The following is a 23,556-nucleotide window of genomic DNA, read 5'->3' as shown; positions in this document are numbered from 1 at the left end:
ATGGAAATAGAAAGATGCATACCTTTGGAGCCAGATGTATCCATTTTTTATTCAATTTGTGACCCTGAGCACATTATGTAATTTCTTTGTTCTTTGGGATCCTTGTCTGTTCAATGAGACTGCAATGTCTTCATCTCAGAGTTGTTATGGGGATTAAATAATTGTATCTCACATGCTGGCACTCAGTTGTTAGTTTCCCTGCTTTACCAAAAGGAATCTTAAGAGATCATCACCCTTCTCGTTTTACAAATGAGAAAAGCTCAAGACCACAGAAGTTAAAAAAACCACACATCCTGAGTCCCATTTCTACACTCTTTCCACTGCTGTCCTTTCTCTTATTAGCTTGTTTATCTTCAATAGAGAAGAGAAAACTCAGTGGAATCAAAGAGTATTGTTTTCCTTTTTTTAATATAGGTAAGCCACCAAGAGACTTTTAAAGGAGGAGTAAGTTTTATGAAAGGTAATAAGTAGTCTAAGAACCGTTTAAAATCCTCAGAGATATTAAAAACAGAAGTTCTGTTTTTCCAAGATTTCCATAGCAGAACGTAAGTATTTTGTATGCTTTGGCACCAAAAACTCCAGCACTGAGTATTTATCTGCACATTTGAACTCAGGCCTTGGGAATGCTTGCCCATCGAATCGGCAAAGGAATTGGAGTTCAGTATTCAGAGCACTGAAGTTTGCTCAGCACACAGCTGTATTTGAAGCCCAGCTCTCTTACATTAGTCAACGGAACTTGCACAAAATGCAAGTAATTTAAATGTAAGTGCTGGAATCTTACCCTGCTTTCATATCTTTGTCATCTTTTTCCATACCTGAAGATCACCTGTGGATAAGCCAAGAGAACCCGTGATCATGTGCATGATGGAAAAAGTCAAAATCGGGCAAGCTGTAATTTAGACCTTGGCCTCTTTATTTGAGGAAGCATGGCAAGCTTTATTTGGCAGGAAGGACATATTCAATACTACCATTAAAAATAGCTAAAAGAGGGCTTCCCTGGTGGCGCAGTGGTTGAGAGTCCGCCTGCCGATGCAGGGGGCACGGGTTCGTGCCCCGGTCCGCGAACATCCCACATGCCGCGGAGCAGCTGGGCCCGTGAGCCATGGCCACTGAGCCTGCGCATCCGGAGCCTGTGCTCCGCAACGGGAGAGGCCACAACAGTGAGAGGCCTGCAAGCTAAAAGAGTCTGTTATTTCCTTAAAAACATGTTTTTAAAATGACATTTTACCATAGTAAAATTGGTTGAATTTTATTTGGTTATTTTAAAAATATATGTACCTTTATTTGTCTCTCTCAGTTGTTTCACTTGCCTCTTTGCTGGTCTCAAGTAAAGTTCTTACTACATCCAGAAGCACCAGGAAACTTTAAATGTCACTAAGGCTACTTGTGGCTGCTCTGATACTTGGAAACACAACCATTGGAAATGGGCCATATTTGTGACTACACCAGTTGCTCTTAGCAAATTGCTCACACAGCAAACTATATCTGTGGTTATAACTCTTAAATGGTTCAGCCACAATCCAGGCATTTTAACCATATGAATCCACAGAAGGGCACAAAATTGGTCAGTCAAATGCAGAGGCCTGTGTGACATCTCTGTGGCTTTTGAGGGTAACAAACTGCTTCTAAAAACTGCTTGTTGATTTGGCATTGGGGAAATTTTCCAACCTGCATGGTAAAAGTAGCAATATGTTAATTTTATTTAATAGGTCAGAGTTCATTTCATAGGAAGGGATGAGACTGAACAGTCAAACCTCTAACCCTGCTATGTATTAATGTACTTGGTTCTGTTTATTACAAATAATTTTTCTCAGAAGCAAAATCCTGTCAGAATTATAATAATATGGGCATTTGGGAGTCTTGTCAAGTGTATCTTAAAACAACTGTTTATATGATTCTGTGCTGGCTTATTTACACAATGTAGAAAGATTATGCCAAGGCCTAACTATAGACAAGAAATGGATATTTGCTCCTTTCCAAATTATGACAATTTGATTGGATATTAATATTGGCAAGTATTTACACAAGCAGAGAGAGACTTGAAACATTTTGAAATTGCTTCTTAAAGCTCACTTTCTGACAATAGCACTGGACTCAAAAACAAAGCAACGCATTCACCGCTTCTCTTAGTTGTAAGATGGTTATTATTTTTTTTTTTTTTAACTGTTCTGTCTGGATCTCATCACCCATAACAAGAACCCATCTGCTGTAACTTCTTTGTTTTACACCTTAGTCTCAATTCATAAAATTATTTCAAATTCTGGAGTCTTGGGACATGTCCACATCCTGGGAGCCTGCTTGACGTATCCCTGCTTCAAAGTTTCTAGACTCTAAGTTTCTAACAAGTTTCCAGAAAACCTTACACTTTTCTGAAAATTCTCCCCTGTAGGGCAATGGGATGACAAGTTACATTCATTCTTCTCTCTGTTTTCTAAGCGGTCCTTTGCTAGGATGCAGTGTCCCTCCCGGCACTACTCTCTTCCCCCTCTAACACTTGATGCCACATTATCTTCATTAGAATCTGAATAATGACAATATAGCAACATAACCACCCCTAAGGCCTTGCACTCTTCCATCTTGGAACCAATTATTTTTCTGTGATGGCAATCAGTAGCCTTCTATATATTTTATACTTTGAAAGAATATTGTAAAATATCTTTGAAAGAGGTATAAGGGTGGAAATGAAAAGCCATTCTAAGTAATTTCATCTCTAAACTTTGATTACTAAGTTTATTTCTCAAAGGTTGAGGGAGGGGAATGCAAAGAAACAGAAATGAAGGAAATCTTACCCAGATACATGATCAACCATTCCTAGCAAATAGCAGGATGCAATTTTAATAGAGTGGATAGTGATCTATTAAATTTTCCGGTGTCAGGTTGTGTGTAGAAGAGAATCCAAAACCTTAATAAAATTAAGCTGTATTAGATCTCTCACTTCCCTTGATCTCTCAGACCACTTTGAGAAAGAAATTAGATAAAACTATACTTTGCTCCATGCTCCTTTTCCTCTCTCTGTTCTCCTCTCTCCCATTTCCCACCTTCACAACAACAACAACGACCCAAATCCCAAGCTACTGCATATTTTTCTGACCAAAACTCTCTGGAAAAAACACAATGACGAGTGTGCCCTGATGTCTCCCAGGTCCTGTGGACAACTTCAAACAGAGTACAGCTGAAATCGGGCTGCAGTCACTTTGCTTGGTGCTGGGGGAAGGACCCAAAGGCAAGTTCCCAGCTGACTTTATCTCTCTTGCACCATATCTAAGTGGGGAAGGAAGTGGCTGGAGATGCTCCAAATGACCTTGTTCTTCAAGTTAGATGCTGGTTTTTGTGTTGAAGCCAGCCAGTGAAGAGAGACAAAGGTGCACATTCTGGGTGAGCGGCTGCATGTCTTCTGGAGTGAAGAAGTGTTTAAAATGAACTGGAGTGAACATTAAACTGGGAGTACAGGAATCTGGGTTCTAGTCTTAGCTGAGCCTCAGTTTCCTCACCTATAAATTGAGATAGTTGAACTAGGTGATCTCTAAGAGGCATTAGTAATGTGTTGGAAGAGATTCCTGTTGGTTTCAGGTCCAACAAATTCCTTGAATTGTATTCAAAATGTGTGTGTGTGTGTGTGAGTGTGTGAGTGTGTGTGTGAGTGTGTGTTTTCAATGGTGTCTGGATCTCCCAAACTATTAAAGACCATTAAAACTGATTTCAAACTCTAAAGTTCATCTGAGTGATTTTTTATTTGAAGTTGCTTCATTTGGCTTTTCAGGATACAAAGATCACAACTTTTCCAAGTGTATTTGGAGTAACTAAAATAATCAATGCGTATATCCTTTCCAGCACTAATCCTCTGATGCATGTTTAAAACATTAATCTAGACTTTGATTATAACTTAACCAGGAAAATCATCGGCTATAAACTTGTATAGATTCTGAATAGTTTTAGATTAAAATAACTGGCTAATGAACTTAACAGCCTCAGTTTGTGTGTACATGCAAACCTAGATTAGAATACCTTCTGTCTCTAAAAATAATCATAACTTTTTTTTTCTTACAAGTTTGAAGTTGTCAGTTATGGGTTACACACACAGTCTTAACGAAATTTGAAATGGTCTTTAAGAATGAGTTGCTTTGAAGTCATAAATAAGACAAAAATTTTATTTCCTTTTGGAAAATAATCCGTAAGTGACTTCTTTTCCCTAAGAATTGGTGATTTATATTCTAGTAAGGATTTTGGAGTCCAAGCAATTCTATTACTTATTTGTTTCGACTATGAGAACTTTCTTTTTATTTCTCTGGTATTCAATTTCCTTTGGCACCTGAAAAATAAAGATAGTGAACTCAAATAAAATGTCCTCAGAGATTCCTCCCTCCTCAATGATACTATGTCTATACTTGGTATTCTAAATGCCCTGTTCTCAATACAGCTATCCCGGAGCTTAATGGAGAAAATGTGGTGCTTTCATATTAGCTTTCTAGTTCCTTTGTTAATTAAGAACAAATTTTTTTTCTTGTCCTCAGTTCACCTGAATGCTCCTAAAATCTAAACACATTAGTAAATAAGAGAGCTTTGTTTTTAATAGGTTTCTCTCTTCCTTTATGAGTGATAGAAGTTTTACAATGTGTGTTTAATTTTCCCATAATTTTTAAAAGGCAAATTTCACTGGGGCCATGAAAGAATTCTCTGGTATATCCAGACTACATAGAAACCGCCATCCCAGTTTGCTAAAAAATAAAAGCTTGGTTAAATTGATTTGGCCTGGCTCCCAGCGTTTCCCAGGCATTTAGCAATATCTGAGAGTTAAGTCCGTCACCTTCAGAAGCTGCAATAACTCTTTGATTCACTGTAGTCCCATCTAGCATATTGCTCTGTAATAATATATTTGTGAATAATATGAGAAAGTTGATTCTCCTTCCAAAGGCACCGTATTTATAACGTAGGATAAGAAGGTCTCTGGGATATTGTCAATTTTAAAGTTCTCCTTCCAAGTTGGTTGGTTACGTGGCCACTGGGGACATGCTCTTTCTTCCGTTTAAAAAATTGTTTCAGGTGTCACAATGCTTCATACAGATATGATAAATTTTGTTTTGATATCTTAACACTGATGAATTGGATGACACATTTTTAGAGGGGATATTTTCTCCTATGGTGGTCCTTTCATAAGGACCACCACTTATACTCCCCAAGCCATAGTGACTTTATACTCCATAAGAATGCTACTCGGGCTTCCCTGGTGGCGCAGTGGTTGAGAGTCCTCCTGCCGATGCAGGGGACACGGGTTCGTGCCCCGGTCCGGGAAGATCCCACATGCTGTGGAGCGGCTAGGCCTGTGAGTCATGGCCGCTGAGCCTGCGCGTCCGGAGCCTGTGCTCTGCAACGGGAGAGGCCACAACAGTGAGAGGCCCACATACCGCAAAAAAAAAAAAGAATGCTACTCATGTACGCCCACCATATGAAAGGTGGTGCCAGCACATAGGGGAAATGTAGTGGTTAAGGAATTACACCTGTCCCACTTGTAGTTACAGAAACACTTTCTAATTTAGAATCATAGAATTCTACAAAAGACAATGTGTCATGATAGAAGGTATCCTATAATATCAACTTATCCAAATCTATCACCACTTAATTTTATAACTGGGAAAGAGGCACAAGGGGAGGTAGCGGATTTTCCTAAAGCCACATAGCCTAGTTGACTGTAAATCCCAGACTCTTCTAAATCCTCCAGTGTTTTCATGACACATCATGTATAGAACCTGTGGAGAATGAAACTATCTAAAACTGCCCTCTGTAAAGAGTTTTTGATAAATGAAGGTTCCTATTATTATTTGCCTAAATTTTATCTTACACCTAAATTACTTTTTGAAGATTCATGAAAAATCAAAGCTAAAAGTAACAGACTGTTAATGTTACGAAACAGCAGCTTCCATATTTTTCTCATTACTAATTAAAGTCTTAATTGGTGGTTGCTTAGCTGTTCCCACTAGAAATCAAAACAATTATTTTGCTAATATTCAAGCAGCTGGAAAATATTTGGCATATCCCAATTTTGTACTTAAAATAGGTGGTTATTTTTAAAATAGAGGTAATATATTTTAGGTTGTTAAGGACGATTTGTTGAATACTTATCAAGCTACAGTATTTTGAGGCTTGTCTTATTCCAAGTCCATTGGTGTGCTCTCAATTCTCACAACAGCTAGCTCCTATTCAATGTCAAAATACAAATTTCAATAACTGTCCCTAATGCCACAGTAACTTTAGAGAGATGCAGCATGCCTTTTAACTATTAAAAAAGGGTCAAACCTGGTGCAAAATTACATAAAGGCGCAGTTTGGGGGACAGAATAGAAATTGAATACACCAAGGTAGCTGCTTGGGAAAATGAACAGTATATAATCTAATATCTTTAATTTTATATACATGAATATAATGTATGTCAACTTTGTACATGAGATACATACAGTATTTAAACATTTTACTCAACAGATAAGAATTTACAATAGGGCTTCCCTAGTGGCGCAGTGGTTGAGAGTCCGCCTGACAATGCAGGGGACATGGGTTCGTGCCCCGGTCCGGGAAGATTCCCACATGCCGCGGAGCGGCTAGGACCGTGAGCCATGGTCGTTGAGCCTGCGCATCCGGAACCTGTGCTCCGCAATGGGAGAGGCCACAACAGTGAGAGGCCCACATACCGGAAAAAAAAAAAAAGAATTTACAATAGCAATAGAACTGACTAAAGGGCTGTCCACTTAATATACTTAGATTAGATCCATACTTTAACAGGAAAAGAATTTAATAGTTTACAATCATAGAAACACTGACATTTAAAACAAGACTTTATAAAATAAGTTATATATATTCTAGCATCTATTGAGAGGAATAATTTGCATTTGTGGATGTGTGCAATGAATGGCATATTCAAAATTTTTAGGTGATAAAATAATTTAGAAGCAGTTCATGCAGTGGTCAAAGCAAGGGATGGCAGTTCCTTCAAGATGTCCTTTCTCTTTGACATCAGTGGATATCAGATACACACTAGGTACCATTGGGGCACACTAGACCAAGTCTCCTCCAACAATTACTTATATAAACATCAATATACACCAGTTGATATCCCTTCTTCCATAGTACAAGTACAGGTCACAACTTCTCTCAGCTGTGGGAGTAGTCAGTTTATACTTAAAGTGATTTAATGTCTCTCCTGGAGTTCTAAGTGATATATCTCTATACAAGGTAACTAACAGAACTTCCTGGTTTTTACAACTTTACTCTGATACTTCACAGAGTGCCCCCCGTGTCCTGTGACATAAACATCCAGCAGGTAAGATTTTCCAGGCTGAAGACCTTTGATTGTTTCTGTGGTCACTGCTTTGTGCAGGTTTTGACTGTGGAAATATTTACAGAGGACCTTCTCTGATTTCTTCCTTGTATCTGGTCCAAGGCATTGGTTTTGCTCTCTTTTCTTCTGGTCTTCACTGTAATTATCATCCACTTCCTTTTTGTAGATGCAAAACTTGTTCCTTTCCTGGGTGCCTAGCCAAGCCACGGTGGCTGAAGAACAGGTACGCAGCTTGTCGAAGGCTTTGATGCGCGTGTCTTCAGGAAGAGAGGGAAATGACTGCTTACTGGGCCTGGTGGTAGCTAGTATTTTCAACATAGATGCTCCCTTCTTGTTTCCTTTCAGTCGAATGAGATATTTGGCTTTAGGTTTTCCTCTCAGCTGAAACTGTCGAATGCCTTCCACGTTCTGAGACAGAAGAAGTTTCCCATCTCTTCTCACTTGGATTTGGACAGCGTCCAGACAAGAGTGAATAAATAAGGTGACTTTTTGGTGAGACGAGACTGGAGCAAACCGTAGAAACTTTGCCCCCTTCCTTTTAACGAACACATCCGTAACTTTCCCATCTTTCAGCTCAACTGTCTTCTGTTTCGCTTCTTCCTTGGTCCTGGCAAAGGTGCCCACGTAAGCAGTGCTCATATTGCTGTTGCTGTTGGCCACGAAGACGTCAAAGTAGTACTGCGTATCGGGTTTCAGATCCGAGACGGTGAAGATGTTCTTGTTTCCTATGCAGATTTTCTGAATATCAACCTTGGGCCTCGAGTAGGCATGCCTCCCCAGTTTTGGAGACGGCTTTGTCAGGAAGCTGTGCTCTTTACCTGAATTATCCGAAGCAAATCCGAAGTGGGCAAAGTCAAAAGGGCTGAAGTCCAGACCGGGCTTTGGTGCCATCATAAAAGCGTCGTCTGCACTCAACTTCGCTTCCACTGCGCAGAGACTTTTGAAATTGTGCTCTTTGTTGATGACCACACAGTACTGAATGGGTTGTTTCAGCAAAGAGGCCGTGGGGCTCGGTTTCCAAGCCAAAGTGACCGTGGTGCATCCCAGGGAGGTAACGTCGACTCTTGGGTCATAAGGTAATTCAGGGTAGGGCTGGTCAGACTCTGGAGTTGTGGTGGCATATACTTTGAAATGTGTGTCTTTCTCTGTTGAAAGAAGCTCCAACTGATATAAACCAGATGGAGAACTAGAAGATATGAAATATTCCACGTCGTTGCCTTTGTAGGAGAATAACTCTGCGCCTTCCTCATTAATGATCTGCTGCTTCTGCTGAGCCAGAGGCTCTGGATCACCTAAAAGACACAAGAGAAGCACAGCCTACACGTCAGGGCATGTGCTGTGGCTTGCCAACCTTAAATTGTGTTCTTAAGACAATTTAATTTAGTTTTTCTCCATTATAAAAAGAATACATGTTCCCAGTAGAAAACTGGGAGATAGAGAACAAGATAAAAAAAAATCATCCATTAATACAAATCCATATAGTCCTTTATTAACAGTTTGGTGGTATTTCTATCAGTCTTCCTTCTACACATGTTTATGCAGTTGTTATTATTTTCTCTTATTTTTCTCTGCAACTTTATAACATTTATTATCATGCATATATGTACCTAGAGAAACCTTCATTTTTCTCACTTAATATTATATCATAAAAATGAAACTGTTGGTTAATTTTTGACCATTATAATAATGCTGTTATATATGTAAGGCTTTTCTGATTTTACATTATTTCTTCAGGATAGATTCCAGCTGGTAGAATTTTTAGGTCAAAGACTGCAAACCTCTTAGAGACTAATCCCTACTGTCAATCTGCTTTTACCAGAAGGGTTCTGTCAGTTTGCACTTGGATGGCTAGCCATTTCACTAATTTCACTTTTGTTAGTAGGACTGGACAATCTCATTAAAATATAGAATATAAAGCACCAGTAAGAGGACCTAATTTTCAATGTGTAGAACACGTGCTCAGGAGGAATATAGGGGAAGTACTGAAACTAAAATAATGTTTTCCAATTAATAGTAACTATTTTTTGTTACTATTAATTTTTTGTTACTATTAATATCAGATATCACACAGATATCGGTGTTAGAAGACCCAGAGAAGGACTGTGTAGCCAGAGTGGGAATGGATCTTTTCCAGCTGATCACTGCAGGTTGAGAGTGAGGTACGTAGAACTTCATATTCCTAAACCACGCAATTAACACAGTCATCACGTGGCTACTCATTCTGTCTCAATCTCCTCACTCCCCATATGCCCTTTCAATATTTTCCTAATTACAGCGTTCCCACACCACTGTAAGTATCTAGCTTGCTAACATCCTGTCATGGCACCAATCTCAAGCCTTCACTTCAAGCTAGGATGCCTTTGCCCCTTAAAGGGAGGCAGCGTCAACCCAGCGCCTCATACAGACTCTACTCATTTCTTTGTATCTGTCATTTGCCTTCCACCATCTGCATCTTCTTCAAATGCCTGACCTATTCCTCCTGACTTTCTTCTCATCCTGGACTTTCCGTGGTGCTCAATGCTCTTTTGTTCTCTCTTTGTGGCTACCCTTTACTCCCCAGAGATCAGAGGCTCTTATCCTTGGGTGCATATTAGATTCACATGGAGGGGAACTTTTACCATCCCAATGTCCAGACCCCACCCCAGGGCAATTAAATCACAACCTCGGAGGTAGGATGCAGGCGTCAGTAGCATATACGGCCCCCAGTGGTGAGTCCAGTGGTTAGGCAAGACTGCAAACCACAGCCAGGGAAGCCGATGCTCACCTCTTGCCTTTCCTCACTCCTTCAGCCCACCCACCTATCTCTCTCAACCTCTTATTTCACCAAATCACCGCCATCTGATGTCATCCTCCGTTTCCCTCATCTCCAACCCCAAATCTCCAGCTTTCCCCATGCGTCCATGCTGGTTTTTCTTACTAAGAGAAGGCTGTCTGTATCATAAGCCTTTCAGCTATCCATCCAGAGGTCTGGGGCCAGGTCTGCCGCGCCGCTTACCTGAGCCTTCCCCGCTCGCCTCCTCTGGCAGCTCCTGGAGGCTCAGCGTCCATGCTAAGGGCGCATCGCAGGGAGTCACTGTGACTGACAATGGCGTGTTGTCTTCTTCAACCACAAAGAAATACCTGGGTGAAAGTGGACCACTTCAGACCGAGGTAATTCATCCTAACACTTACAACCAAGATTAGTGGGAAAAATCGCTTGGTTTAATTTGTATTCACTTAACAGAAAATCAAACTGGCTATCTGACATAAATCATGATATTTTCAGCTGTAACCGTGGAAGTCCAACAGCCCAGGGTTCTGCGACCAGATTTACCACCGACACAGTCTGAAATAATTGAAAGACATTGAACCAAAATGTGGAGTTTGGGTGTTACTCGAGTTAAGAATCAAAACTTACCAGTTTGGGGGTGTTATTTAACACCAGTGCAAAGTAAGTCACAACCAAGAGGAATTTCCAGGCATATTGCCCTACAGGTAACTGCATTTTCCATAAATTTGGCGATAAATTTATAAGTTACCCCAAGGGCACTCTAAAGCACCAACCATTCCAAGAGATCATTTTCACAGCAATGTCCTTCTAAAATGCATGTTGGTCTCTGGCAAAATAACACTGTATTCAGGCTTTTACAATCTTGACTTTTTTGTTCACAGTTTTACTATTCCATATCCTTTTGGAGAGAGGTATCTAATGACCATTTGAGAAATATTTTTAAAAGGTAAAGATAACTGTGTCAGTCAGTGGAAAGACACATTTCTCTGTCACTAAGATTTTCTGTTGAATTAATAAACTAGTGATTTGAAAACATTTTAAAAGAACAAAACATTCTCCTCTATGCTTTCCCCTTAGATTTTTAAAATGATGTCTCAAAAGAACTTTTAAGTAGAATAAAAATATTGCCTATGTATAACAATGCTATATATTCTTACTCTGAATAATTTAGATGATTCCATTTATCTTTCAAAGCCCATAATCTTGCAAGGGAGGAAACAGTGGTTTCCTCACTGGTTTCACGGCAAAAAATAAGCAAGTTTCACCTCCTAGAGATTGCACCTCCTGGGTACCTCTTTGCCTCTCGATTCTCTCTATATCTACCCCAACACCCTCTCCAAACTGACCACCGTGGCCAGCTGCTCCATCTGTCTCCTCTGCAGTTCTTCTCACCTCCCGGACCTCTAACCCATGGGGTGAACCAAGGGCCTGTGCTAGGGCACTCTTTTCTACCCGTGCTCATTCCCTGTGTGATCTCACCCAGGCTCACAGCTTTAAGCTCTTCTACTTTAATGATTCTCAAATGTAAATTGTCAGCCTGAACTCTTCGCTAAATTTTAGAGACAACTATCTTCTCACCATCTTCCTTTAGAGATTACTGAAAGTTTCAAACTTAAGATGTCTAATCCAAACTTCTCATTCTCTCGCCAAACCAACTTCTCCTGCAGTCTGTCTCTACTCAGTAAATGACAGCCCTAACCTTCCAGTTGCTCAGGACAAACGTTTTAGAGGCATTCTTGACTTTTTCTTACTCTTCCACTCCACATACACTGAATCAGCAGTCATTTTTTTTTTTTGGCTTCATCTTTAAAATATACCCAGAGTCCATCCCTTTGTTCCACTTTCCCTGTTACCACCAGATCAAGCCACCATTTTTTCTTGTCTGAGCATTGCAATAGCCTTCTGACTGGCCTTGTTTCCACTTTGACCCCCTTAGTTTATTTACCTCCTTCCAGGAGGAGATATCCATGTACACCTAAGTCTGAACACACTCGCTGCAAACCCTCCAGGATCTTCTTGTCTCATTCAGAACTTGCAATGATTTGCGTCCCCAACCAAACCTCTAAACTCGTCTCCTCTATTCTCTCCCTTCTTTACTCAGCTCCTTGCTCTCTGTGGAATGATTATGGCACACTCTTGCCTCAGGGCCTCTGAACTTGCTGTTTCTCCATCTGAGATGCTCATCCTCCAGCTGTTGACCTTACGCGCTCAGTCACTGCATCAACTCCCTTCTCTAGAGTCGGTCACCATCTCGCCATAGACCGGCTCTGACCCCTTATGTAAGACATCACCTTCCTACCCGTGAAGCTTTTCTACTCTTCATTTTTCTTCAAAGCACTTATCACTACCTGATGTATTATATATACCTTTGTTTGTCTTTTTATTTTTCCACCTCCCCCAACTAGAATGAAAGCTACAAGAGGGCAGGGCATTTAGTTCATTGATGAAGACTTAGAGACTAAAATAATTATTAATAAATATTTGTTGGATTAATGAATAAGTTTAGCATTTCACTTTTGGGGAAAAAAGTCCTTAATTGTTCAGAGAGTCTACAACTTCCCCAGCAGTGGGGCTTCCGCCTACCTCACTGTCATATCATCATCCCTTTTGCTTTCCGTGCTCGAACCACGTAGGGCTTCTTTGAGCCATTGGGATGTTGTTTGCTCTGCCTGAAATACACCCCTTAGTCCTTATTAATATTTGTAAATAAATAATTTTTTAATTGACATATAGTTGATGTGTATGCCCTTACTAATATTTAAATGTCACTTCTTCAGGGATGCCTTCTCTAACTGTTCTGGCTCAGGTTCTCTCACATACTCCGAGTGTCCTATACTTTTCACTTGGGGAACCTGTTGCAATTTGTTACTATATATTTATATTATTATTCGATTAATGTCATTTTCCCAACAAAGGCCCACTTAGGGTTCATTTTCCATGTCATTTTATTCTCAGCATTTAGCACAGATTTCTGCGGGTAGAAGGTACTTGATAAACTCTTCTTAATGAACGCATTAGTAAATGAATAAACAGAACCCAAGAATCATAACACCTACCTTATTCTAGCCTTAGGATACCTACACTTAGTCTGTTTCTACCTGAAGATACGGAATCTGAATGGAAATATATGTGCTTTCCCCCCTTCATTATTCCAAGATGAATTAGGAGCTGGAGGGTGGAAATAGGGCTGTGGAAGGACAAATAAAGTGAAGACCCTATAAAAGCAAAAAAAGCTTGTTCAGAATATAGTAAACTTAGGCAATCATCCAAACAAAATAACTAGATGGTTGCACTCTTTACTGTATGGAAATTTTATGGACTTAAGCATCCCTAAAGACAGGTGTCAGATGGTTTAGTTTTCAAATTCAGTCAACTTTTGGAGAGTAGAATTTTGTTCCTTTGGCCAGGTTGCATAGGTGATATTAACCACATAAACATGACTGAACCTATGAACATTACAAAGAATGAGGTAAGACAAAATAATTTATTTAGCATCGTGTAATTTTAAAAGTATTCAAAACTTTTTAGTTTTGTTGGTTTTTCTGTGGGTAGCAGAGCTAACCAGTGCTGGAATCAATGTGCACGTTCACCTATTACCTTCTGTTCTCATTTCAATCAAGAAAGTAGTTTATTTCCAAAAGTATGCAACTGTGTCTTAGTAACTTTAATACAGGCCATAAGCAACCAATGACAGAGAAAACAATGCTTGCATTCCACAGGGTAATCATTATACATATAAAACATCAGAGAGTCCCTCTAAGTCAACATTTTCATATGGAAGCTCTTATGATTAGGGATAAAAGACAATCTGAATAAACTTTAACAATTTGACAAACATTTATTGTCTACCATGCACAGTGCACTCGTGGAAGGCAGCTGCAATCAGAGATGATAGGGCACGATCTATGAGCACCAGGTATTTACTGGCTAGTGAGGGAGACAGAAATGTGATAAATATGCTCCAAATTATAAGGCCAGAGTTGAGGCATAAACACTCCGCGAGCCATTTAGACTTTGGAATTTATGTATAAACATAAGAAAAATTAATGAATTTGTTTTCTTTTGCTATTCTCTGCTTCCAAACTTTATCTGGAATTTCATCTTTAGTCGTAACATCAACAATGTCTCTGTGGGTTCTCCCATCACATATTTTACCCCTAGAAATGACTGTGGCCACAACTCTTTAACTATTGTTAACATTGCATCCAAATGTAGATATCAAAGTCTCCAATCATGATTTGTGGGGGGGGAAAAAACCCAAAAGAATGAACAAATGAAAGAAATAAAAACAGAAGGAGGAAAGGAGCATGTGTTGTTTTGAAATGTCTTATAATAAAAACATGTTGCTTCAAAGAAAAAAAAATGTAATTTTAAGACAGCGCTTAGAACCAAAACTTATTTAATTTTTAAGAGACTGGAAGATCAAAGATAAACCATTTATTTGATTAAGTGAAATGATTACATTCTGAGGAATGCTGTATTTTAAAGAACACTGCAAAGCAGTGCACAAGTACCTTTGGGAAATCAAAGTAATTTTTTAAAGAAAAATTTGGATTCACTCAAAAGTTTCAAGAGACAAAAGAATATGACAAGCAAAATGGTTCGGCATGAATTCAGCTGATACTTAAGACTAATTTGAATCATTAAAACTGCCTCCTCTACCCTTCCTTGTTTTCACAGACAAAGTCTCTGTAAATACTAAGACATCAAGTTCCTTTAGTGTAATCACCCTTGCATTCTGTGCCTTCACTCTTGGGAATGTCATCGAAAGAGTCATAATTCTTTTATATATTACTGACAAATCAGTTCCTAATCTATTACATCCATTCAAACAAATAATTTCATTCAGATGGTGTTGAAATGATACCCAAACAATAGGTCACACCAGTCAAAATATGAAAACTGATTATCTACTCTCACACCGGATGGTAACGTGTCTGGGCCATTCAGTGGAAGAGGAGCACCACGTTCCATTCTTATTGTCAATTAAAACTGGAGTGACGGGGCTTCCCTGGTGGCGCAGCCATTGAGAGTCTGCCTGCCGATGCAGGGGACGCAGGTTCGTGCCCCGGTCTGGGAAGATCCCACATGCCGCGAAGCGGCTGGGCCCGTGAGCCATGGCCGCTGAGCCTGCGCGTCTGGAGCCTGTGCTCCGCAACGGGAGAGGCCACAGCAGTGAGAGGCCCGCGTACCAAGAAATAAAAACAAAAACTGAAGTGACAAGAGAAAGACGACAATAATTTGATACACCTCAATCTTTGGAAAATGGATTATTGATGACATGACATAGTTCTATCCTTTGGAATGCCAAGGTGCCCTAGGTTAAAAGGAGAAACTGTTTTTGAAATATGATAAAGAGGAGTTTGGGTACTGCAAAGTAAGTAACTTTAAATATAATTCATTTCTATGATTGATTGATTGATTTATATACGTTGATATATGTAAGTTTTAAAGGTCAAAATATTTAGAAGCATTATGTGAGTTCAATATGTTGATGTTAGAGTGAAGATAAGTAAGGGGCCAGTTTTTATCTCTGTTTGGTTTGATGCTTTCAGAACCAATCATTGATCAAAGAAATACTATCCTTACAAGCCAACGCAAACCCTTGAAGAATCATATGTGTTCAATTAATTGCATTAATCCTGTAGAGTCATTCTTAGAAATTTCCTACCATCCTGAAGAAAAGAAAATGACCATTCCAAAACGTTAGACATGCAAGGACTTCTCTCTCCACCCAAAAGATCACAATCAGCGAGAATCAAAGAGATGTCTAATGGCTAGACGTTGCACTGCCGTTTTATTTTCTTACTTAGAGAAAAATAGGCAATGCTATCCAGAGGTTGATTGCAAATTACCTAAACTAAGTCTAAAAGGTCACTTTCTTTTTCAGAGACACCCGTTCTGAGCTTATTGATAAAGGAAGTCCTGCAGGGAGAATACCTTTTAGGTGTGTCTCTAAAGAGATAACTGCTAATTTCAGCTCCATCTGGAATTACTGACGAATCATGAAAAAATGCCTTGTCCCGAATTTGCATCTGAAAGAGTTCCTCATCTCGAGTGGGTAACTTCTGGGTCCTGGAGCTGAGTGGTAACAGCAGCCACAGCATATACCAGTGGAGAGGCACCATCCTGGGGCAACAAAAAAGAATTGCTTACATTAATTTTACAGGCAAAACACTTGGGCAAGTTGCGAACTTTCTGAAGGGTTCACACTATTTGGTTTTGACAGAAAGAGCTGTATTATATATTTTGGATACATGCACATGAGCTTTAAGGCGACTTTCCAGTTCTTTTTTTTTCAAAGTATTTCAACAAGTTGATAATGAATTCACCAGAATTTCAGATATTAAAAAGATTTTGAAACAAAAGGACTCTTGGTGCATTAACTTCCTTGGGTATTCAGAGAGAAAAGTTCCCCCTTCATTATGGCAGAAGCCAATATGGTCATTGTAGACATCTCCATACAAATGTCTCAAAGCTTAAACCATAACATAAGTCACAGAGACCCACTGAGAGCCTGAAAATTACCACTACACAGTTACTTTTCTTCTTCCTTAAAATTTGATTAAGGATCATATATAGAATTATTCTGCAAATCAGATTTTCATAAATCAGAGATTTTAAGAGATTATAAAGTTTAACTTTCTTATAGGATAAGCAATTTGTCTAAAATCCCAAGGTGAGTTATTTGCCAGTGTCTAATATTACAGATTTACCAGACTCTTCAACACAACACTTATATATAAACTTTTACCATATTAAAAACTGGGCTTGGATTCCCACTTCAAATCAAGAAAGACCACTGGGGACTTCCCTGGTGGTCCAGTGGTTAAGACTCCACGCTTCCAATGCAGGGGGAGAGGGTTCCATCCCTGGTTGGGGAGCTAAAATCCCACATGCCCTGTGGCGCAGCCAAAAAAAAAAAAAAAAAGACCATTGGAAAGTTCTATATTTAGGTCATTTGTCTTAACCTCCAGCAGAGTTATATATTTACCACTCCAGTTTTCATTGAGTTACACTTTGACATTTATCACTGACTTTCATAAAAAATTCTATAAGCAGGGCTTCCCTGGTGGCGCAGTGGTTGAGAGTCCGCCTGCCGATGCAGGGGACACGGGTTCGTACCCCGGTCCGGGAGGATCCCACATGTCGCGCAGCGGCTGGGCCCGTGAGCCATGGCCGCTGATCCTGCGCGTCCGGAGCCTGTGCTCCGCAACGGGAGAGGCCACAACAGTGAGAGGCCCGCGTACCGCAAAAAAATAAAAATAAAATTAAAAATCCTATAAGCAATCATGGATCATTCTCTAGGGCACCTTGCTTTAGGGATTGTTTCAAGGACACCATCTTCTACATGTTTCCCTTTCCCAACAGGAAGACGCAGGTAGGCGAGTTCTTTTCACCTCAAGTGCTAATGAAAGGCTTTGCTTCCTTTGAGGATTTGGTGCCTGTTTTCCTCACAGAAAAAACTAGGTAAGGAGTTGTTTTCCCTTATCTCTTTGACGACATACATCAGGGAATTCAAGCATTAGGGAAATATAGTGTTTTTACACTGAAGTACTTTAAATAGTGAGAAAGTCAAATGCAAATATTTGCCATAATTTGAAATGAAGAGAATGCCAGTTTTATTTCTAAATAGTCATTGCTATAGCTATGAGGTCACCTCTACTTAAACCATCACTTGACTTTAAGTTTTCTTTGAGTGCTACCAAAAATAGATTCATACAACTGAAAATATTTTTTTGAAGGGAATAAGCTTTTCTTTTTTCTATGAGAGTTTGAGAAGTAATTTTTCCCAGTGAGCTTGCTCAGAAAGTTCCTTTAACTTACTTTTTCATAATTTGCTTTCTGCCATGTGCTCTGCAATTTTCCATACAAATATCTGCAGTAATTAGGAGTTACTATGTGCAAAACACGGCGCAAAGTTGCATTTATATCCGCAATAACCTTGTGAAGTAGGTGCTATTCTTATATAAGTATAAACCTCCTTTAACATAAGCAGAGAAAGGACATAAACCCAAGTGAATCTGACTGCAGAGCCCAAACCTTTATTTCCCATCCTATTTCTCAATTGTATTGCCATTGAATGAGAGTTTGACTGAGAGCTAAGAAACTTGACTTTTTAGTTTCAGCGGCTAACTAGAAGTGTAATCTCAGGCAATTCACTTAAAATTCTGGACCTCAATTTTATGAAGGGTTTGGATGGATGATCTCTAAACTCAAAACAAATGATGATTCTGAGACTGAACACTGAAATCCTCTTCCCAAATAGCTAGCAGTTTAGGAATAAGAACAGGCCTCCTTGAGTTTCATTAAATAACCTGTCCCTCAGATATCCAGGTGATTGTCAAGGTGGAACCCAAGGAAAGCTGGGGATGTAAACGAGAGGTCATGGGAGTTACTAACAGCAAACAAAGGTTATATCTACAAAAGATGGCTGGGGGGATCAAAAATCAAAGCTCAGTGAACCTATTCAAAACAAATAGGGACATGGTGGAGTAGACTGAATGGGACCACCACTCACGACCCTCAGTCCCTCTCCTCTGATGCCCTTCATCCTGCAGCCAACAGAAACGGAAAATCTGAATAGAATTTGATATGCCGCCCCTATAAAGAAATACTTATTATTTCAGCATAATAAAACACATTCAGTTTACTTTGTAGTAGCATCTCTGAAAGTTTGCCTCCTGAGAGCAGAAGAGGCCAGATAATAAAATATGTCTCTTTGGAAAGGGTTAGAATTTGGCTTTCCATATTTATCAGGAACTTAGAGCAAACATGCCATAGCAGCACTTGAGCGTGAGATACTTGGGCGTATTTGCCCTAGAACCGCTCAAGGGCAGCCTTCTCTCACGAGCCCCATATTTGCCCGCAAAGCTGTCAATTGCACAGCACCACTGCACAGCTGAACAGGACAAGCTGCCCAATGCCCCCGGGTATTTGGGATATTTAGGTCAGCCCCAGAGTTTGAGAGCTAGCACGTTATGACTGGTGGGAATTTTCCCAGCATCCTCAGCTGCCTGTGGGAGGAACTTTATTAAATCAGCTAATAAGAAGAGATGAGTTTTGAGTTAATAACAATATTAATAAATTTGTTGTGTATGTGCTGCATGTCAGGCACTCTTCTAAGTGCTTCATGTCTATTATCTCATGAATGCCAGCAACAAGCCTATGATGTAGGCCCTATTATTTATCTCATCTCATCTCAAAAATGATCAAACTGAGGCTTGGATACGTAAGAACACATAGTGAATACAATATGATATGAGAAATATAAACTATCAGGAGTGTGGTAAATATGATTATTATATATTCCCCCACGTCAGCTTCTTAGCCATGTAATATTTAGTAAAGTGAACAACTTCAGATGATAGGATTATGCAGGGTAAGTGTTAGAAAGACAATTCTCCATGGGTTTCTGTGCTTGTTTGTGCATATGTGGGGAGCAGAAGAACTGACTGCCTTTGTTCCAGATTATCTTTTCAAGGATGTTTGTATAGTAAACAGCCTTGGAAGATAAAGCTTCTGGAGCAAAGAGCAGGCATGATTGTTACCCATTATAAAAATCTGGGTTCCCTAAGCTCAGGGCTGCTCTCTTATAATAAACCCCACTATATGGGCTGATGCCATCAGGCCCTCTTTGAATCATCCTACAAGAATTGGGGGGTCAGGCAGTGGGAGAAAATGCTGCTGCTGTGGATCTGTGGCTTCTGCTATTGCTGCGTAATAAAGCCCTTTGTCACTGACCCAAGAGTCTCATGCCATCTAGCATCCATGAAACTACGGCAGGCTAACTTGTTAGCTTGCAAGGAGGGTAAAATCTCATACTCTTCACAGTTATTGACACTAAGATTTTACTTGTTAAATTACTTTACTGGCTTATTGACTTCACTGGCTCAGGTAGACATTTTTATTTAGATAATCACCAATAGGGAATAAACTATCTTTTGCTTTCTTTAAAAAAAAAATCATATATCCTCAGCTAAAATTCTATCAGGTCACACTTTCCGTTTCTGAAACAATTTTAGCTATTTAAATTGCCACATCAACTATGGGCAAAACAGATACTTTTCAGAAAAGTGTTTAAAATGAGTATGATCCCTTTTCTTTTTATTGTATCTACAGGAGAAGATGGGTGTTAACTGAACTTATTGTGGTAACCATCTCACAATGTATGTAAATCAAACCATCAGGATGTATGCCTTAAACTTATACAGTGATGTATGTCAATTATTTTTCAATAAGTCAATTATTTTTCAATAAAACTGGAAAAAATTAGTATGATTCCCCAAACACAGGACTTTATATTCTGTAGGATTATTGTTTTCAAAATGTTATCTAATAACATCCATGTATTGCTGGGGAAAAACATACTCCGTTTTTAGGGAAGCCTAATAATTTGTTCAATTTGATCAGGTTACAGGCAGCATTTTTTTAACAAGATGTACTTAAAAGAAGCATTGAATATAGCTAATCAAAAAACTATTATGCAGACATATTGTGCATGTTTTCACAATTTATATTCACTTATTCAAATTTAAAGCTTTATGTAAGTATTGTTTAAAGGATGGAATTTTACAGATTTTTTTCCCTACCAAAAAAAATGTTCTCTCTTAGACATTCAGCTTAAGAATTAGTCACTTTTAAATAAACAACTGAAAATACATTCTGCTTAAGAATAAGCCTTGGGTAATCCAGTCTATAAGAACAGGCTTTTCTTCTAAGATTACAAAAGTGCCCTCTAATGGCATAACTTTTCCTCTCATTTCTTTTTGTTACTTCTAGGTATCTAGAGCTTATCTAGGTTTGAAGTTTAAAGTAAATAACGTTTCTTAGAATTTCTCATTCAGCATTATTACTTCTGTCATGGACATCTTGTGGCTAATCTAGGAAATGTGTCTGCACTGCAAGAAATCTTGCTATCTTTCTACAGTCAAGGGTCTAGTTCCAATAGAAGTAGAAAGTTGCTAGGATGGTTCCAAATATTTTTATTTTACTAGGCAGATCAATCAACTTTGTTGCACAATGATTTTCAGCCCAGAAAAACTAGGTGGTGTTATCCTATTACTGAGAAGATTGACTTTGACTGTTTTGATTGAAAAGTTCTGGTGAATCATGTTCATAGATGCTAATCTAAAACTCTGAGATTGTTCATATTGTCAGAGGCCTTCCCCATATTTGAACATTCCTTCCTATCCTACCAAAACTGAAGTGAGAAAACAAAAATGACCTAATGATTTGATATACCTCAAACTTTAATCTAGATTATTGGGAATCCAGATTATTGGAGATATGAGGTAGTTTTATCCTTTGGAATGCCAATGTGTCCTAGATTAAAAGGAGAAATTGTTTTGAAATATAATTGTCCAATGAGATTAACAATGTATTCTATACCTGGAAAGGTAGAGAGAGGTTTGGGCACTGAAAAGTAAATAACTTTAAATATTATTAAAGTTTATTAGTTTAACTAATAAACTAAACTATTATTAGTTTAGACTACACACACACACACACACACACACACACACACACACAGATATCTAAATTCAAGCTATTTAGACACACTATATGAATCCAATTAGTTGATGTTAGAGTAAAGGTACATGAGCAATGGTTCTAAAAGAACCTTTTAAATATGCAATTTTATTTTTATATTTGCTGCCCCCTCTCTGGCGAGCGAGTGAACGCTACAGCTCTAGAAGGGTGCAGGGGGGCTGCTTTTGAATGTTTGAGGGCTGTGATGACTGGAGCTGCTACTCCCATTTGCCTCCTTCCCTGCTGGGCTCTCTGCTGCCCTACCCCACAGAGAGAACGCGGAGCGTGGACCACAGTGGGTGAATTGAAGACCAGTTTTAAACAAAATGCCAAGGTAGAGATATAAAGCATTTGTATTGTCCCAAAATGGGTAGGGAGTAGAGCAGCTAATGGGTAACAGAAAACACATAAATAATTCTAAGACTTTATTTTCAGCATTAACATGACCTTTTTTTAGAAAAAAAATTGTTTAATTTATTTTTATTTTTGGCTGCGTTGGGTCTTCGTTGCTACGCCGTGGGCTTTCTCTAGTTGCGGTGAGCGGGGGCTACTCCTCATTGTGGTGCACGGGCTTCTCATTGTGGTGGCTTCTCTTGTTGTGGAGCACGGGCTCTAGGTGCGCGGGCTTCAGTAGCTGTGGCACTTGGGCTCAGTAGTTGTGGCTCGCGGGCTTAGTTGCTCTGCAGCACGTGGGATCTTCCCAGACCAGGGCTCGAACCCGTGTCCCTTGCATTGGCAGGTGGATTCTTAACCACTGTGCCACTAGGGAAGCCCAAACTTTTTATTCTACATGGCTTTTAAACAGTCAAACTGACCTGGCACAACCTTTTCCCACAAACCTGTGGAAATGCTTGAGAATTATAAAATGGTCAAATGGTAAGAAAGAAAAAAAATTAAAGGGGCTGGAATAATTTATCAGTGTACCAACTAACCACCCAGGATGACCTGTATCACCACAAAAAAACCACAATAGGCCTAAAAGCAAATAAGTCAGCAGCAGCTCTACTACCGTCATTTTGCAAAATTTATCTTCAGTTACATAGTCAACTTATCATCTTGGTTAATCCACTGATTCACTTAGTGAAAATAAAAATTTATTATTTGAGGGCTTCCCTGGTGGCGCAGTGGTTGAGAGTCCGCCTGCCGATGCAGGCGACACGGGTTCGTGCCCCGGTCCGGGAAGATCCCACATGCCGCGGAGCGGCTGGGCCCGTGAGCCATGGCCGCTGAGCCTGCGCGTCCGGAGCCTGTGCTCTGCAACGGGAGAGGCCACAACAGTGAGAGGCCCGCGTATCACAAGAAAAAAAAAATTTATTATTTGAAACTGTGTAAACAATGAGAGTAAGTAAATAAATCTGGTTAATTTTTTTTTACTTTGAAATATGTATTAAATGAATTTAACTACAAATCCTAATTGAGAATCTTGTCTTAAGAGTAGGGAATATTTCAAACCATTAAAATGCTTGCCTTTAATATTTATAGACTGCTGTTTAGTTACATTATTTCACTAATCTAAGAAATTTGCAAGGCTGGTAAATAAAAAGTTCTTTAAGGTTTTCATGGAACTTCCAAGGCTCTGTGAATAGAAGATATCATATAAATTAAGGCATTGCAACCTTTCTCAGTTCCGTAGATTTCTCAGAACAGCAGCCAGCAGCTCTACCTACCTGTGAGTAATATGATCAAAGCAAATTCCTCCATCCCTTTACCACCAACCACCAAGATTCTGCAAATTCCTTGTAGAACATGTGAACGTATTTGTAAAAAATGTCATCGAGCTCCTATAGACATTACATGGTATAAAACTTAATAAGATCAGATTCATCAGGATAAACAGGCCACACATAGCATACAATTAAAAAGAAAATTCATAGTCATTAAGATGCACTTAAAAACTATCTAATGCGCCCAATCATGTGTAGGCCACA

The 23,556-nt window shown here is 39.3% G+C and overlaps 1 protein-coding gene across 1 annotated transcript in view; it reads right to left on the bottom strand.

Annotated features, from left to right (window-relative positions):
- Nucleotides 1–6,378: 6,378 nt before the first annotated feature.
- NDNF (neuron derived neurotrophic factor) overlaps nt 6,379–23,556 on the bottom strand; it is a 38,370-nt gene continuing 21,192 nt past the window's right edge. The window contains exons 2-4 of the mRNA XM_022596396.3: nt 16,037–16,225; nt 10,322–10,446; nt 6,379–8,618 (exon numbers count right to left, since the gene is read on the bottom strand). Of these exons, the coding sequence (XP_022452104.1) occupies nt 7,225–8,618; nt 10,322–10,446; nt 16,037–16,224 (1,707 nt within the window). The 5' untranslated portion in view covers nt 16,225 and the 3' untranslated portion in view covers nt 6,379–7,224. The remainder of the gene's footprint in view (nt 8,619–10,321; nt 10,447–16,036; nt 16,226–23,556) is intronic.

This window comes from Delphinapterus leucas, chromosome 5 (assembly GCF_059928025.1).
Source record: "Delphinapterus leucas isolate spDelLeu-1000000601 "Yukka" chromosome 5, BTC_Dleu_Yukka2, whole genome shotgun sequence".
In the NCBI taxonomy this organism is placed as follows: domain Eukaryota; kingdom Metazoa; phylum Chordata; class Mammalia; order Artiodactyla; family Monodontidae; genus Delphinapterus; species Delphinapterus leucas.
Note: the sequence above shows the minus strand (reverse complement) of the source record. Positions and strands in the feature narration are given on the sequence as shown.